The sequence below is a fragment of the Anopheles gambiae genome, chromosome 2 (genome assembly GCF_943734735.2).
Source record: "Anopheles gambiae chromosome 2, idAnoGambNW_F1_1, whole genome shotgun sequence".
Classification (NCBI taxonomy): domain Eukaryota; kingdom Metazoa; phylum Arthropoda; class Insecta; order Diptera; family Culicidae; genus Anopheles; species Anopheles gambiae.
Window position 1 is genome coordinate 78,820,140 of NC_064601.1, and position 18,991 is coordinate 78,839,130.

General features: G+C 41.4%; 1 protein-coding gene and 1 pseudogene across 11 annotated transcripts in view; one reads left to right on the forward strand and one right to left on the reverse strand.

The window, feature by feature from the left end:
• Positions 1 to 18,991, forward strand: part of LOC1274767 (protein GDAP2 homolog) — a 42,883-nt gene that overhangs the window by 7,860 nt on the left and 16,032 nt on the right. For 2 of the 11 annotated variants that reach the window (XM_061646097.1, XM_061646099.1), the window contains exons 2-10: positions 10,168 to 10,246; positions 10,593 to 10,843; positions 11,817 to 11,959; positions 12,101 to 12,233; positions 12,359 to 12,468; positions 12,534 to 12,773; positions 15,007 to 15,131; positions 16,285 to 16,382; positions 18,964 to 18,987. In XM_061646097.1, the coding sequence (XP_061502081.1) occupies positions 10,172 to 10,246; positions 10,593 to 10,843; positions 11,817 to 11,959; positions 12,101 to 12,233; positions 12,359 to 12,468; positions 12,534 to 12,773; positions 15,007 to 15,131; positions 16,285 to 16,382; positions 18,964 to 18,987 (1,199 nt within the window). In that variant the 5' untranslated portion in view covers positions 10,168 to 10,171. Of the gene's footprint in view, positions 1 to 47; positions 529 to 4,101; positions 4,297 to 6,662; positions 7,157 to 10,167; positions 10,247 to 10,592; positions 10,844 to 11,816; positions 11,960 to 12,100; positions 12,234 to 12,358; positions 12,469 to 12,533; positions 12,774 to 14,501; positions 14,941 to 15,006; positions 15,132 to 16,284; positions 16,383 to 18,963; positions 18,988 to 18,991 lie in introns of those variants that run through there. The other 9 variants (XM_061646095.1, XM_061646101.1, XM_061646096.1 and 6 more) reach the window with 9 other exon arrangements.
• On the reverse strand, positions 1,704 to 2,935 carry LOC3289898 (small ribosomal subunit protein eS25; annotated as a pseudogene).

Below are 18,991 nucleotides of genomic sequence, written 5' to 3' on the forward strand. Positions count from 1 at the left end.
GTGCACCGGATACTGCACTCGTCGTCGTTCGTGGTGCATCGTAGTCCAGGTGCATCAGCAGTCACATTCAGTACTGGCCGTACGTAGCCCTTGGTGAGCAGCGTTCTTTCTCTCCAGCTCTCAAAAACGCTCGTTCGGAAAATAAAGACACCATTAACGTTCCTTTAGAAGCTCGACGTTTGTGTGTTGTAGCCTTTTTGTTTTCACGCTTCATCGTTAAAATAGTGTGTGTTTTACGCGTACCAAACGTATTTGCATACCAATTTGCTTTTCCCGTTCAAAATTGCTACCACACTTTCTCGAATTGCTGATTTTGCCTTTTGCGACTTGCTGGGGCCGTCCTTGTGTTCCATTTCCGGTGATTTGTTACATCCGTCTACCTTCTTACACCGTGGAACGCCTCCCGGGCTTTGATTCTTTTATCAGAGGGAGGTGTAGGAGGTAATAAGCACAACTGCACCGTCGCGAGTGATAGCTTGCCGCAAAAACGGTTGACATTAACGCGTCATGTTCGCTGCAGCAAAAGCGGTAAGTTAGCGTGAAGCCACTAGAGCCGACCAATCGATAAGCCGTCGTTTTTGTGCCATGACGGGCTGAGTGACTAAGAGAAAGAGGAGGAGGAGGAGGAGGAAAGGGAGGAGGAGTAATAGTAGTAGTACTCACTTGACAACCCCGTTCCACCTTCTAGAGCAATTCCACTCAAGACTGGTGTAAAAAATGTTGTCTACAAGGCCAAGATTTCATTCGGAACGAACGTCTTCCCCGCACCACGAACATGTTCAGTGTTGGTGCAACCTTTGCTAAAGCGAGGGATTCCTGTGCTTTCCATTATGTGTATATTATGTGCAAAAATGAGTTAAGCTAATAGTAGCCTTTGAAATATCTCTAAATGTAATCTCTCGCACCCTGGTGAGCAATTTATCGATTAATTTGTAAAATAGCAGGCTGTTATTCCTTTTCCGTGGTTGTTGAATTTCACCGCTTGGATGAAACGAACGTTGCTAGAAAGGGGATGAAATGATTACACTAACCTTAAATACTACCTGAAGGACTTGCTGGTGTTTATTTGGTGGCACGCTTCCTAAGACTGTTGAAAATGTCACAGTAATCTTTCGATATTGTATGGTCCACTTCCTTTCGTACACTGCTGTTAGCTTTTCTTATCATTTTGTAGTTTGTGCCTTTTTCTCTCAAATCTACACCGTTGTGCAATCAATTTCTGCAGAACACCTCGTTCGTTGAGTAATTGTTAGTGGCGGTTAGTAAATAAATTGGAAACACTGTGGTTGGTGTCGATTGGTTGGAATGGAAGCACACGTGGGACGTGAAACGTCGACATCTTTAAATTGCTCACGGAGGCCTTTTTGCTGCGTCGTGTAGTGTGAAGTTACTGTTTAATTGCTACAGAACGTATTGGATATATCGACAGTAGTTTTTTTCGTTGTACAACACAGCACGGTTATTGAACTATTTCTGAGGTCATATTAACTTAAAAGTTTTGGTTACTGGTAATATTGGTTCTACGAAAATCAAATCTAGGCATAGATCTTCATTATACTGAAGGTGGCGTGATGAAAGAATATGATCAATTATCTGGATTTCGAAGCCAAGAACAAGAACTATATTTCTTCAATTCCAAAGCGTTTAATGATGTGGATTCGCACAAAGGAATCTACTGCTGGTTTTAGCGGGATGTGCTGCAATTACAAAACAAACAACGCAATCTTCAGCTCACGCCGCGTGGTGCGGGTATAGATGACTTGGGCATGGTGTTGCACGACCAGCTTGATCAGCCCCTTTTGGCAGAGCTTACGCAGGCCTCGCTTGGCCAGCGATCCACGAATCTTCAATCTTTCCGACACAACCGATGAGGTGACTTTTAGGCAGGGACCTCCTTGGAAAGTTTGTCGCTCGTGGCTTTTTCGAATAGGATCTGGTAGTTGAGCTTGTCGCAAACCTTTCCCTTCGACCCCTTTTTCTTCTTGGCATTTCCTCCGAATCCTCCCTTTTTCTTCTTCCGGGTCTTTTGCAGCTGTTTCGCCGATCCCTTGGTATCCTTCTTTGGAGGTATTTTGAAGAATGGACTCGAAAAAAAGATCTTGAGAAGGTCTTGGAGTTTAAGATTAAATAATTTTATAACTTAGTTGAGTCAGTTACTACTTAACAATGTATCAGTCAACTTTTTTAAACTTGAGGCGCTCGTGCCTTTTGTGTTCTATAGAAAATTATCTAATATCCATATCATTCTTAGTTTAAATATAATTTTTTAGTTTTTTTTAGATAATAAGAATCCCAGCATCATGTATTTTTCTAGAAAAAAATCTATTCAATGAGGTATATTTATAGCTTTGAGTGAATTAAAACATAACATACATCACCAAAGGAAAACGATAAATTAACGGTTCACGTAGTCAGCCTAAACGATAATACAGGATGTAAAATATTGCTGTTATCTTGCTGAGGTTTCTACTGCTAATATTTATTCCCTTTCAAATTCACAAATCTTATAATTCTTCTTAATTCTAAACTGATGTCTAATCCTTTATGTACTAATTATCCTAATTGTTCTAATTCTATATGTGCCATGCAAATTGCCTACCGTAAGGCGTCAACAAACGCTTTCCAGTTGATATTCTAAATAGTTGTATGTTTGAAAATAGAAAGTACGTGTTTGTATGGAAACTGTTGCGCCAATTAAAGCTACAATAAAACTAAGTAATATACAATATAATTCAGGCTAAACAGTCTTAGTTTTTCAAAACTTGAACAATTTAAATAAATTAACATTATACTTATGTTGTCTGAGCACTAATTTTTGTCTTTAAAGTTAGCTGGCATTTTCTTTACAACAGTAAAACAATTTATTTGCAGAAATATAGCAATAAAAAGTGTTTACATCCAGCTTAACCACTCACATTCTAAGCTCTTTAGCCATTAACATATAACGACTGCAATTATTTTTACCAGATTGAAATTCTTCCCATTATTTTGACGTGCGGAACAAATAACAAAACAAAAGCGTACGAATTTTTAACTTCCACCGCATGTACAACAAAGAATGTCTTTCTTCTTTCGCTGTAGCGTGCCTGGCATCATCAAAGACATGCAAGAAATAGTTCAAATCCTAAATGAACCTTGCGGGTTGCCGTACACAGTGCTTTCCTTTATTCAAATTTACACGCAATAACGCACTTTAATGTGGCTTGGCGGGTAATTATGAGTTTGTGAACAGTTTCTCAACGTGTTGGAAATGAACGGCAGTACCTGCGGTGTTCCGCCGATCGGAAGCAATATTCAGACCGGTTTTGCATTGAACCTTAGACTCCCCGATTAGGCGGTGGCTTGTAGTAGATGAGCATGCAAGAAAAATTAGATTTTTCACCACATTTGCTAGCAGCTGCCAGTGCTTGGCTAGTGGTGGGTCCACCCATTTCACTCTCAAGGTGGTCCAACCAGCCCCACGGTAATGAAGAATTTTAATATTGTTATTATCGACCAAACGCTAGCTTTTGTCCGTACCGTATAACCCGCCGAGGTCAAGAAGGTTACCGTCTATCTGTAGGGCTAAATGTGGGTCCAGGTGCTACGGGAGCTATCACGACTAACATGTTTAAGAAAACGCTATTGCTAAGTTTGCTATAAATTCGGCAAGGAAGATTTAGTGACCAGCTTGATATGCTTTGGTGGTACATGGTTTGCTATTGTAAGCCACCAGCACAGCGACAGCTTGATCGATTTTTGAGCCAACTCTGCATGGAACCGAGTTGGATGACCGAGAATAGAAATCTTGATTTGGTAGTCGTGAGCTTTTAAATTTTTTCTTAGAAAGTTAGTCTGCTGATACAGTTAATGTGAACATAACAATCAACACATATTAGCTTAGAATAAATATTCTTTGATACTCCTATTAAAAACGAATATTCATATATTAATAAAAAATACATTACTTTTCACGTACTATCAAATATTTCAAAAACCCCCTTCCAACGAAAGATCCATTTCCCAACTTCCTCGGGCTATCTGCTCATATCAAACGGTCAAACAGAATCAAGGTGATTCGCAATCAGTTCTGCCCGCTAATTAACTGATCTTTAATTTTAGCAACGGAGTTCGATACAGCTGTTAAAACGCCTCGTGGCACTGTTTGATAGCTAAATAGCCCCGTCGCTGGGAACGAACGTGCGTGTTCGTTTCAGGTCCGCCAGAGAGAGAGAGAAAGAGCGCCCAGAGCATGAGACTGAAGTATCACGTACCTACTGGTCAGCGCAATATGGTCCACCGTGACGTTGGATATCAGTGAGTAGCATCGCGTAGGCCGTAGCATCCCATGTTGCTCTCACCCTACCCCGCCAAGCCGGTGGGCATTTCATCTTCACCGTTCAACTTGGACGGCTTATAATGGCACGAGCTAATTTTAATGGCTTAGGCACCCGACCCCACCAACCATACCACCCCCGTACACACCACACCCCAAACACGCAATCTCACGCAATCGGTCACTTATTTCATCTAAATCGAACCATCGCAATCGCTTGGAGATGGGTCGCGTCCATATGCTTTACACAGGTGTGTTGTCGGTTCTAAGGCAGACATCTAGCTTAGCCGTGCGATGATGCTTTATTTTTACAACCGTACAACATGTGTCATTTTAGGAGCAGTTACAGCATATAGTGATTTAGTGAAACCTGGATGAGAGAGAATCCTATTAGAGAGAATACTGGATGTGATAGTTTATGTACAAGATCGCAAACTTTAACGTTACATTAGACGGTATATATTTTCGAACAAAAGTGATAAAAGTAGCCGGGTTTACATTATTACCTATATAGCAGATATAAACTACCAAAGAAGCTATTTTATCGAAATAATATATTTACTATTGTAGGATCAAACTAACACTTTTATATCAGACCATGAATTGATTTTTTTTACAATTGTAAATTCACTTATAAGCTAAAGATAACGTTAAAATGTCCCTAAATTTAACGTCCAAAGACAATTCTGTGTATCACATTCACGCATCGTTCTCGCTTATCCAGGTTTAACTGTACTTATAAACACTACCGATCCCAAAGCATAATAATCGTCCTGTAAATACACCTGCAAAGCATTTGATGCACGAGCGATATGCGAATGGAGCTAGTAAATTTTCATAGTTATTTGAAACTTTGTTGAAGTTCTTTTATATTATGAGCCTAGAACAATCCGATGTTAAGTCCGTCAAGGAAAAGTTATAAATAATAATTTAAAATGAAAAATAGTGTGCTAAATGTGTACAGTAAAGTAAGAGTTGCTTCAAGTTACACATTAAACATGCATTTGGTGGTTATGTATAACAAATATCAACAAAGACCAGAAGCAAGAACGGTGGAAACGATGTAATTAAGAAATGGTCTAGTTTTCTAACCTATATGTAAATATAAAACAAAAACAATATACTTCGATTATATAGCTCCGCATTGTTGAAGAATAATGTAGACTTCAATTTCGCTTTATATAGTAAATTGTAAAGTTGTAAAAAATTCTAAACGTGTACAAAAAAACTGAAACCTTCTAACTGAACTGAAAGATCCGAATGGTTCATTTGACCGGTATTTTCTTGGGCAAGATCAGTGCGTCGTGCCGCATGTGTTAGGGCGTTGTTTTCGTTATCATTTTACACTGTCCACGCGGCCCCATTATAAATGACGAGAAACATAGATACAGCGAGAGAGAAAGAGAGTGAATAAGCGTGCATGGTAAAGTGGGAGAAAACGCACAAAGAAAAACAGCCCGCAAAGTGACTCTCCCAATCTATCGAGGATGGTTCGTTCATAGTGTGCGGTATAAAATGTGCCGTGGGTATAGCGACAACGTTTGAGCGTGTGGTGGGTTCAAAGCTCGCCTCGCGTACGTTTTAGATGCGTAGTTGTGTCGCCACATACCGCTTCACTGTTACATGGTGGCAAGAGGTGTCCAACTCGTGCAAAAGGATGGAAAATGAAATATATATAGTGTATGCATCATATTGCCTCTGAATATTAGAATTTGCTAAAAATTTTACTCTCAAAAGTGTATGTTTGTTGGAGTGATTCTACATTCTAAGACAATTTTGGAAAAAAATGATTGTAAATTCGTCAATAATGAATATTGTCAGTAACAACAGAAATGGATGATTTTCTAGTTTGTGAATCTGTTGTACAAAAACTGTATTACAATAAGTTCCCGGTTATCCTACAAAAAAAGGGCTTTTGTACATACATTATATGTCAATCATATTTGGACTCTTGAAATTCGAATCGGCGTGCTTCTCTTAAACATGTTTTCTCCTACCTTCTCTATGTTTGCAAAGAAAGATGTCTGCATGTTTGCAAAGGAAGATTAAAATTTCAAACACTACTTGAGTGATTGAATGATAAACGAAGAATATTCATTTTTTTTACACGATCGTTTAATTTTGGACCCAATGTTTTCGTTTCGTAAATGTTTACAAAATTAGGAGAAACCCATTTCAAGTATATTTTAAGCAATTATAAACATAAAAAGCCCCTTTGTAACGTACGCTCGTTTGACAAGCCTGTCGCTGGCCGGCCAGAAGTCACGGTTCGCGATCACATTCGTTGTGTATGGATGTATGTACGTGTGGTGGCACACTTTGACAACCGGTCGTAACGCCAGCTAATCAACAAACGCTCAATGCTGGTGGTAGTTGTGATAGGACCAGCAAACCGATGACAACGACTTGGTATGCCGCGACCTGCACGCCGTACTGGGCCGTTTTCTTTTAGCCAGTTCTCTTGCAACCTACCTGCCGCGCGGTTCGCGTAACGGGTTACCCGACCACATCTCTCTCGCTTTGTGGGGTGTGTTGCTTATTATTGCTAACAGCTGTGCGTGTCACTATTTCGCGACTGTGGTATGATCGATTGTTTCGATCGGTGCAAAGGATAAACGCGTGTGCTAAAAATTTGTGTGCTGTAGAAGCCCTCGAATTGTGGAAGGCGTGACACAAGGGCCAGTGACGTAGTGCTGTTTGTAATATTGTTCCCCGAGCAAGGGGAATCAATTAATGCGTTATCGGCAGTGAGACGAACATACCTGGCAGATGATAGCGGTTCCCTTTGCTGCTGTGTAACACCAGCCCCGCCGGAGTTCAACCCCTGGCGTTGTTGGCACGGTACGGATGCTTGCAAAACATGTGTGGGATCAATGTGCAGTTTTCAGCCGACATTATGGATGAGATTTAGCTCTATGCACCATTACCGTAGCAGTTCGATCGCAAAAACGCGCAACCCGCGCACAATGACGAACGATGACGATGACGGCGATGTGCGGGATTAGTCATCCAGTTGTGTGTGTGGGTTGGTAGTTGCTTGCGGTTGGTTTGCTGCTGGTTCTTACCCACAGGTAGAGTGTGGGCAGGTGAGGGACCCGAGTGGTACTGGTACACTTTTGCGTCGCTGGTGTGCTGTGTGCAGACGGCTTAACGACAGTCGTCGCATGCTTTGTTCTGTTCGCCCATCGCATTCGCGTTCGCGGTGTGATCGAAACATGCGCTCTCCAGGCCGCGCTACGCACACTACCGCATATCGGCATGAACCACTCTCCGATGCACAAATGGATGAGTTGCTGCGACTCACAATCGCGCGAACCAACCGAAAACCGTCATGTAATCTGTGATGCATGATGGCGGTCGGATGTCGCGCCCCGTGCGAGTTCGATCAAACAAATTGATATGACGTGTACGGATGTGGGGGTGGTGGTGGAGGTGTACAAATATAAACCGAGCACACAATTTCTAAGGTACACACCGCGACGGATCGGGGTGCATCGGGTTTCGTTCGCGCCTGCTGCTAATGCAAAAGGGATGGAAAATTACCATCGAAATGCTGCTGCTACGCTAGAGAGAAGAGGTTGTGATTTCGTACCGGGGATGGTATATTTGTTTGCTGGTTGATTAGATTCGGCCTGATACACTGATGCGCTAAATGAGCGCGGGTGGAGCATTCAGCTGGCTTTAACTTTAAACCTTGAATCGCCGTGAAAGGCTCAGTTTGCTGGACTCTTTAGCGTGTGCATTGAATGCATTACAAGAATTGAAACAACGCTCAAAACACAATCTCTGATTTTTTCAGTGCAATTGAACGGCATAGAGCGTAGATCCAAAAATCGCATGAACATGTTTAAAATAAAAGAATAATAATTTCAGCCACGGGTGGCATATCATTGGTGTATATAATATGCTAATAGGTGAATAAAATCAAAACTGTTCTGCTTCGTTTCATACGCAACACAGCGTAGCGCTATCGTTGAGGCAGGTAAAACAGATATCTACCGTAAACCTGTTTACCTTTGGTCACGTCCAAATGGTACCAAACAGGTAGGAGGACTATTGCAAAGAATTCCTACGTCACCAAATGCGCATCGAAACTTCATGCTAGCAAGAACACGTAGCTCTTTTATTTGATTTAAACATATCTTCAGCTTGTACTGTGCACATATTTTAAATTGTGAATGTAACAAAAATAAAAAGTAATCAATATCGTAATAGTGTTAAATATATAGTAAATAAAGTCAATTAAACATAAACAAATTAAAACGTTTAGCACGTCTCATATTTGAAAATTTGCAATGAAAACAGTCGTCAAGGATAACTGTACTAACATATCAGTGATCTTGCTTTTGTAGAGAGCCAATAACATATAGCCAGGCTCACAAGTGGTTTTTATGCAAGCTTTGATCGACTAAGGTTGTTTTTCCAATTAACAAAAAAATAAAATAAATAAATCCTATGAATTTAAATTATTGTGGATCGTGACAGTATTCAGACACAATTGTTCCAACTCTAGTGCATTAGGATAGTACTCAGCAAAATTCTTCAAACTACGTTAATTAGGAACAATTTGGTCTCCAATTGTAATAAAACCACCGTGGTTTACTTTCATACCTGACTGTATATTCGCAAATTAGCGGTTCGTGATGCGGCGGTCGACACATCGGAAGACGATTTGCGTCATCGGAACTCCTCCTAATGACGGTCGCAGCATCGCGTATCACCATTTAGACGTGGAATACATACCGACACACGTCTGTACCGAACGGTACACCCGTACCTCTTAGATTTGATGGTTATTTACAGAAGTATAGCAAGCACAAAATCAAAAAGAGCCATCTTTCATCTTTGAAATTCATGCATAACCGAACCGGGTCAAACCGCATACCCAGCCCTAAGTGGTTTGAGAGAATAGCTGATGGAACAGAGGGGAAGGGGTTGGAGGAGGGGATGGGAGGAGTAGAGTGAGGGAGGTGGGTGCTGGGAGATAGTTACCTTATTCTAAGGACCTTTCCATTTCGCTTTCGATCGACTTACCTGCGAAAGATGACGATAGGATGAGATGGTGATGGTGATGTTATTACACAGCCGGGCTCTGTATTAGTTTGTTGGCAGCTTGCACGGTGCTAAAGAGATTTCTCGGGTTCTTCAGATATCCCCGCACCAAAAACCACCACTGCACAATGGCTTCCACGGCGCATGGGGGACGCGCTACCACCGCAAGCACATGAAAGCATTTGTAATATATGTTCGATAAATATTTAATAACACAACTCTGTCCCACATCCGTCGGCGGCGACGGCTCATCGGAAGGCAACAAAGATGCTTTCCTTTATATGAGGCCTCTTGAGCAAAAAAAAAAAAAAACTAATTCCCTGACAAGATTCCAGCCCTAACGTAGCTTTATGACGGCTTTTGGGCACAGTGTAGTGTCCATGTTTTGTTTTGAAATCATATACTAGTGTATTAATATCTATTGAACAGCTTTTGCCGTAATGCTCCGACGTACTTTGAGCAGGCATGTAATGAACACGTGCAATTAGATTGCAAATTGGCGGCACCACACCACACACATAAATATCGATCACCTTCTTTAGCATCACATCTCGCCACAGTAGATTACAAACATTACCGCAGCAACGAAACCATAATTAAACCCAGTTCGCTACATTATTTCTGTGTCTTTGTGTGTCGTTTTCTCTTTGCTCTTCATCTTCGTTACATTTCCATTCTCAACCCTTGACCGCCGTGCCACATCGCGTCACCATCGCGCGTTACACACCTCCACCTCCACCATCACTCATTTCGCGCGGGCCGATACAAATTGACCCCGTGGTGGGACGTTCCCGCCGCAGAGCGATGAGACTAGTGTCCAACATCTACAATGAAAGCATTGAAACATCACTAGGAGGAATCGCGAAACATCTAACGCAAGTAATTATTATACGATTACATCTACAACAAAAACAAAACAACACAAAGTAAACGTTTCAGTTCACTTGCATTCACTGATCTTTCGTTGCATGGTGTATGAGAGGGAGGAGAGCGAGAATGAAAGAAAGAAGTGGGTGACGGAAAAGAAAGTACAAAGTTGAACTCTACGTCCTTACTTTAGGTCCACGTGACCTGATATGGGACGTCGTACGTCGGTGGTGCTTAACCGACAGAGACAACGCGAAGAACGTTTCAAGGGCTTCCTAATAATGCTTACCCTATTTTCCCCCGCCATTCTTTTTTTTTCTATTTCCATATAATCCTTCCTACTGGAATGCTTCCGTAGCCGCAAGAATCGCGAGGACTGCCGAACCATTCAACTCGCCAGCAGCAGCAGCAACAGCAGCAGCAGCAGCACCACTTTGTCACTCTAGGCAGTCTAAAGCGCTGGGGCGAACAGTCAGAAGACGATCGCGGCCAGCCCCGTCCGCGTCCGACCGATTATAGCCAATTTGCTCCAAACGTTGAAGCCGGCCCGAAACACCCAGTTACTCCGTTTCCGTGCGATGCCCAGATCAACAATCGTTTAGTAATTTGGTGAGTTGTCTTGCTAAACCTGGCTGTGAGTCGAATGTTACCGCTTGGCAGGGGGAGAAGACGGCACGGTGAGAGGGTTATCGGTGAGTGCATTTTCTAGTGCAACTTGTATGCACCACAGCGAACTGTCGTCGTCAACCTCGTTGTCTTCATCATCTTCTACCGTGTATTTGTGATTGTATGGTTGTCACCGTTCTCCATGTACAAGCAGGGGTTTTCAGGAATTCCATCCAATAGGAATCCAATAGGATTAGAGTAGAAGCCATCATATGAAGTTCACTTCCCATAGGAAAGGGTAAAGAAAGTGTCCCACAACTATGACAACCCCTGGAAAACCCTGTATATGGTTTCCGATTTTTTCGATGCTACACAAGGTCTCTCCAAAACAATCCAAGCCTAAAGTATCCTGTCCTATCCTTGAAATAAAAATAACCTTCATTAGGATTAGAATAAAAGCATGCACACCTAACATGCTACCCTGGCCACCTAAACAAAAGACAGCGAGAGATACGGTTTAGTGGCTTGTTATTCATTTTTTCCGCTCATCCCATTTCCGGTTTGGTGGAAATGGAACAGGCCGCATATTCAAACAGAAGATTGGCAGGTATTGATTTTTCCCACTTTTGCTGCTGCTACTACGCTGTCTGTGAGTGGAGAGGGCTCGGGTAGTGTGTGGGTCGCGGGTTAGGTAGGATACGGACGCGTTAAGGCCATTGAGTGCTCGTAAGCTTTTGATGAGCTACGTACACCGCCGCGCGTAACATTTTCCATTTGGTACCATTGTGCTTACCATGTCCGCACACCAAAGCGCTTCGTGCGCACTAGTGCAAAAGCAACAGGAGCAACTGAAGCAGTATTTGGGAATTATTGTTGTTTTATTTTTGTTTCTTGGTAAACTACATTAGAGGTCGTAAAGCAAGTAAGCATTATTGTAGCGCTTTGTGATTAATTTATATATTTAAACTATTTTCAGGGAGGGAGACATCTCGCAGCTCAAAGTCGATGCCATCACCAACAGCACCGACGAAACGTTGACGGAAAAGAATCGTGTGTCGAAGAAAATCTTTGGCCGTGCCGGTGCAGCACTAACCTCCGCGATCGTTCACGACGTGAGAAGTAAGTATGGCTTCAGCGGGTATCGTATTTCGGCAGGGCTTTATCGAAAGTGTACACACTTGTTAATAACTTCCGGGTTGGGGGCTAACATTTCCTTATTTATTTACTTTTTTTCCTTGCTTTTCAACCTCACTCACCCAGGATGTAAGACTGGTGAAGTTCGTGTTACACCAGGATTCTTCTTACCGTCAAAGTACATTATTCACACCGTCGGTCCCATCTACAGCGAGAAGTACAGGACTGCTTCGGAAGCAACGCTGCACGCTTGTTATCGGTAAGAAAACGCCGCAATGAAAGCGAGATCAAACACTAAACCTAAAACCGACGCCCTTTCGGTTGACTTGAATTTCCAATCTGAGCGTGTATTTGTTGTTGTTGTTTCAATTTCCCTCCCTCCAGCAACGTGTTGTACAAAGCAAGGGAACTAGGATTAAGAACCGTAGCCCTATGTGATATTAGCTCGGTGCAGCGCAACTTCCCACCAGACACTGCTGCACACATAGCATTGAGTGAGTATAAAAGGCCGGCGAATGGTTGGTGCACCAAGCTATTCTAAATTCAAACCTTCCTTCAGGGACTGTTCGTCGTTTTCTGGAGCAATACCGTGCCGAGATTGTGATAGTTTGCCTTGAATCTAATGCTCGCAGTATCTACGAGGTACTAGCACCGTTGTACTTTCCGCGCGACGCGCTCGAAGAACGAAGTGCTTTGTGGCAGCTGCCGAAGGACATCGGAGGACTGTATGGTGAACCGCAGCTAGCTGATCGTCAGATTCGCATCATTCATAACCCACAGCATTCCGTCATGATAGAAGGTACGTACGTACAGTGTGCGGGAATATTGTGTAGTTGCTGGTAATTCCTTAATCGAATCGTTTGTTCAGCACACGGCAAAAGTGCATTTCCCCCTGGTAGAAGCGCTGCATTAAGCTTGAGGGACATTCAGTAATGGTTTATGTAGCCATCGTCGTACATGACCGGTTTTCTAAAGGGGTTTTAATTCTTTCGCAGTTTTGTGAAGAATCCATATTACCATTCTTTCATTGATTCAAGTGTGTAAAAAGAAACTAGGTGTCTAGGGTCTGAAGGACTCCAACTATTGCATTAACAAAAAGGTAAACAATGAAGATGATTAGCTTGAGTATTGCGCCACTGATGGCCAGATGGCGGATATTGCCGATGGGGCTTGGTGTTTTGTTGGCTGAAACAGACCCGTTATATATGTGTTATGATTTGATTTCCATTTGAAACAGAAAGAACATACATAAACTGTTCCGTTATTACCACCATTAGCTAGAAGTCTTTCTTATCAGTTTTCGGTCATCAACTATGTGTCGGTGAAAAAAAAAGACAAACTCATATGTTGTGCTTCATAGTTATCCGAGCAAAGGCTGAGAGCGTTGGGGTTGACGCATGATGGTTTAATTCACGTTGCGATCGATGCAGTACATTGTAGTGTTGCTCGTGGCAAGGGTTAACCATTAGTGTACTGTAATATGGTACATGTAGCTCTTTTATAGAAACGTCACGTAAATTATATGTTGGTTGTGTTTTCACTTTTAAAAGTTTTTTTTTTCATTGAAGAAAAGTATAATTAATATTTCTGAGAGTTCCGTTTGATACGATTGAAATAGCATTTTAAATATTTAAAATGGAATGTAACGTTTAGTATAATTTGGTTACCATTGTGCATCATAGCTGCTAATCTACAATGCATTAACATTTCGTCTATAAAATCACTATACAACATCATGCAGCGAATTGTTTGTTCAAAACACTCAAACAAACGTGAGCGTCCGCTTGTAACACTAACAGCCGGGTTGTATGAGTATTCCTCCCATCTGCCACAGACAGGTTTATAAGCCACAATTCTGAATGTGTACCATTACATATTTGATTATACAACACGAATTGACGATAGCAAATTTTTAAGATAAAGCCCGTTGACAACATTGCAGCGTATCAACGTGATGTACCAGACAAGAAATGGACCAAGTAAAGAATAGCGAATAACGAGATGTTAATGTTGCAGGACTTACTATTTATTACTTTTAAAGGAATGGATTATCATAAGCAGAATTTTTTCGATTTTTTTCTCCAAGATTAACTTAAGATACTCCTGTATGGAGCATGTGTGTATAATTATGTTCATTTTTACTGACAATCTGGTCTGATTGCTTGTTGTTAGGATAAACGATACGCATTCGAAAAAGTGTATAACAGTTATACGCGCCTGTGTTTAGGCATTTTGCATTACACGTTAAATTCCCTCGCTGAGAGTTACCTTCAGCCTGTAATTCTGTAAAGTGACTGAAGTTGAATTTCTGAACAGTAGATAAGAAATTCGCTTAGTGAACATTAACCATTGTGTATAATGAATTTTTATTTTGTATTTAAGTGCTTGCTTCACTGTAAGCAATTTCTGTCCCGCTTGTCTCAGGTGCACACTGACTACTCACTGGATTTACTCACTTGATCTCACTATTCGTTGCCAAGCGCACGAGAAAGAGAACCGAAAAAGGGATGCTGAGCGATCGCAGAGAGCGTAGTTGCGATCGGGCGTCTTCTGCCGCCTGATATCAATTCGTTGGTGAGATGCACGAATATTGCTCGGCTCATTCTCCCTCGATCTGGTGCGAATATCAGTCATTTGTGCCAACTGCCAAGCAGGTGGTGCGTGCAAGGAAGCTTTTCCTGTGTTGTTTTCAGCGCTGTTGGTAGCATCGAGGCCGTGCGTAGTTGTTGTTGATGTTGTTATCGTATCTCCCAGTGCTGCTTAGTCCGTTTACAAAGTGTGCGGTTTAGTGCCGTTCTCCGATGGTGGAGGGCAATCGTAGTGGTGCTCTCTTATCAAGTTACAACTGTTGTTGTTCATAATAAATACCCTAACACTGCCAGTGAACTGAAACGGGGGAAAATACAAAGCAAATTAAAACCACATTTCGAGCGGCAAAATGATAAACGATTCGTTTGAATTTTCCTGTAACGTTTCCACTGCCGAGATGTGTATTTCTTGAACTAATTCTAATGCTCTTTGTAAAATTACAGCTGATGACGATTCCGACACCAGCCCACATGATCTGGAAATGGGGTCCGACGTCGAGTATAGCAATATTAACCTAAGCCTGGCAGCTCAACTGTCTGGAGCAGCTCATTCCTTCACCCAGATGCAGGTAAGATATGAAACGGAAGATGTTAGGAATGTAGTCCATCTTTGATGCAAAAATAGTGGAACACAGTTTGTTATAGCGTTTATCGCTACGGTTAAACCTTCCAGTTATTCATGTAATGATGGTGCACAGGATGTATGGATGAAAAATGTCCTATCTTTTGCAACATATGGCACGATATTTGTTTGCGCTTAACCGATAAGAATATGATTTACCTTTCACATTGCAATATTTGCCTTGTGAATCCTTTCACGAGTGTTATCGTTTGCATTTCATTCTCAAACAAGTGACGTACAATGTGCAGTGTGCTACATGCAAGGGTCGCGATTCTGTTCGCGCTAGTTATTCACAAATATGCAGGTGCATGAATGCTAAGCACTTCCACATTATATTTGCTGTCTTTATGATAATTATTATGCAGTTTAGATGTCACGTTTATTCTCTATAAGTTTTCTGTAGTGAAATATTTATGTTTTATGTTTTCCACTGGAATTTGGCATGTATATACACTCTGATTGTAAATAAAGTTAGTATATGAAAACGAGGAACTTAATATAAATACATTACAATATTTTCTTTAATTTGAGGTATATGAAAGATGCCTACGATCAAATGGATTCAAATCAAATACATGAATGATGCCTATTGAAGCAAAATCCTTGCACTTTGTCTAATCAGTAGTAGCTACATTCTTGTATGATTTTTTCTTTGGCACAACAACCGTTGATGGTCAAGGCCTCCCTGTGTCCGTGGTTTGGCTTTCAGTGGCTTATTTATTACCGTAGCAGGATAGTTAGTCCTACGCGTAAGGGGCACGGTTCATTCGGGGCTTGAACCCATGGCGAGCATGTTGACGAGTTGACGACTGTACCATCAGACCGGATTGTATAACGGCTTGTTTGATCAAAGTAATCATATTAGACATATTTGAATAAGCTTTTTATGAAAACTACCTTCAAAACATACAGTGGATGCTGCTTAAAAGGTAAAAATCATGATTGACTACAAACAGTGGATTACAGAATTGAGAGGGTTATACTCACGGAAATCAAATGAACGACTGTTTATGATATTAAGTTATGATGATATAAAAAAAAAAATTGCAATCTGTTCACATTACCAGCTACTACTAATTATCTATCTTTTCCGTCAACAGGGTGATTTAGATCGGCAACGTCTTCTGGGCGATCGGCCACGCATGGTTTACGAGAGTGTGCTTGACGATGGCTTGGAAGGAATCGAACACCAGGAAAGGTACGTGAGCTTCTTCTGTAGCATTGATTCGTTGCTTCCATCGTTCGATGATTTGCCATATTCAGCAGTTTTCTATTGCTTAGTAGAATTAATCGTTTGCCGCCACATTCGTTTACTATATACTCTTCTACTGCGAAGTATATACTAGCTTTCCTGACATAGATTCAGTATGGTTGAAACAAGTAAATATACAAAAACAAAGAGTTTAGAGCCTGCTTGCTGATACCGTAGTTATCAGCCGCTTAGCACTCACCGTAATTTGAAATGAACTGATAAGTGTAATCGCCCAAAGCTTACCTGATAAGCGAAAGCTTTCATCGTGAATCTAGCATATCTCTATTAAGCTTCTAGCCGCCCTTGAAGCTCTAATGCGCGTAAGCTTTCAAATGGAGTGTACCGCCGACTGTCTATCACCCGTTGCTCAAAGCTTTCATTTGCGTGCTTTTCTCAGTATCCTTCGATGAGCTTTCAGGATATCATTTTAATGAGCTCGCGTGTTTTGCGATTGTATAACTTGCTTGTAAGTTAAACGATACTTAAAAGGGAGGGGATATTCGATCGGCAAGGTCATCTTCCGCCGCTACCGCGATGCGCTTCACTGATTGCTTTATAGCCCAGCGAACGCGGGAGGGTAAGGAACAACAGGAGAGGTGCGTGTTTGTCCCATAGAATCGAATAGGAATGCCTCGCTGTAGGTGCATTTCATTATTGAAAAATCTCCTCGCACACACTTACATACCCGCACATTCTTGCCAACACAATACTGTCCAAACCGTGCCCTCTGGTAGTGTTTTGATTTGTGGTCCGAAGAGACGTTGGGTGGACGACGACCCGGTTTCATGACCAACAAAGAAATGGTTCAATCGATTTTCATTGATCGCGCTGGCGTCTTCCCACGATGTGCCCTATCGTGTATGGATGTAAGTGCATGGGAGGTTCGGTAATTGAATTTCATTGTCTCTGTAGCAGAGCATAGCAAAGATGCACATGTCATTGGACGTGAAAGTTCGCTTACCGACACCACATGTTTAGTATGCTTTGTTATTATTTTTGTTTAGTTGCTTTATATCGTGAACAAAGCTGAGCTTTCATTCGATTGCGTGCTGACCCTTTGGCGCTAGTCCCTCGTGTGGCGAGTAACTGTAGCTTACTTTCTGACGTGTGAATAAGTTTTCATCAAACCAAATGGCGTCAGTCTTTTACCCAAGTATAATAACACACGAATCTACGAATCATGCTTCCGTCGTTCATCACAATGCTTCGTTTGATATAGCACTGTTCCCAGACGATGGGTGGTGTGTCTATTTTTGGAAGAGTCCTTTTTGAAGGCTAGCGAATAGAATAATGTTTCGATATTTTTAGGCTACACATACATAGCTTCCATTGTACCATCCTGGCGCGAACATCATTACGTGTTAGTTTTTGTTGTTGTTATGTTACGTTCAAATAAACAATACCCTCGCGTAAGAACTGGATCCATGATGTGCTGTGAAATCGATGAATCCGCTTCCCTTACGTCACCATTCGACAACATTCGCTTGTTGCCGTTAATTATCGTTACTCACGTCAGTGGTTTGTTACTTAAAGGATATGTTTGGTTGCTAGTAACGATTACTATTTATGGCATTGAGGGCCCATCTTCAACATGCTTCAGGTGCTATTCCACACAATAGCACTCCCTGTTGCACTGCATAGAAAGGTTTAGGTCCATTTGTCACGATGTAATGTCCAAACTTTTTTCTCTCAATTGCGTATCAAGTTTTGATGGTTTGAAGAGAGCACAATGCGACTTATGTCTAAATACTGCATGTATTTATCTCAAGAGAGATAGAGATTTGAGAGATAAGAAAATAACACAACAACCAGTCACTCATTGCATGCATTAAAAAAATAAAACAAGATAAAAAGATAAATTGTAATAAAGGAACTAAGCTAAGATGTTAAAAGCAAAGATACGCGGCTTCTTGTGGCTGTTGGCGACATCACATATATTTAATCGCGATATCATCTCGCGCATCCATCTGCAATATGACGGTTATCATATTCTGCAGCAGTATTCCGATTATACCTCATAACCATAAAGCCTGCGTCATTCGGCAACACAACAGTAGACTTATTTGGGTTTCGTGTGTTTTTGCTGCTGCTGTTGTGATTTTTTAAGTTGTAAATTTGAAGCAGCTCTTGTTTGCAAAAGATTTGGTTGATGAAAACACAGATAACACCCGTGTCGCGTTGAATGAAGGTAATGCGGTAGAGTATGATAGTCACCCAATCCACTCGGTATGTCAAATGAGAGGTGTGCCTCCCCCTAAATTCGACGTAGATTGCTAGTTATGTATCGATCGTATAATTAGAAGAAAACATACTTCGTCTCCTGATTTGTTTAGTCATTGAATCCATTTTTGTATGTTTCGGTTTCGGTAAAGTATTTAGAGATTTTCAAATTAATTAATCATTTTATGTTGTCAATCTTTCGACAACACGCAGGCGGATGCATAATTTCGGCCACACTAATTCTCTCAATCTATTTTCATTTATTTTTCCCAAACTTTCTTCACCCTCAAAAATCTGCAATGTTTAGTTCACCTTTGTTGGTGGATTGCGAGTGA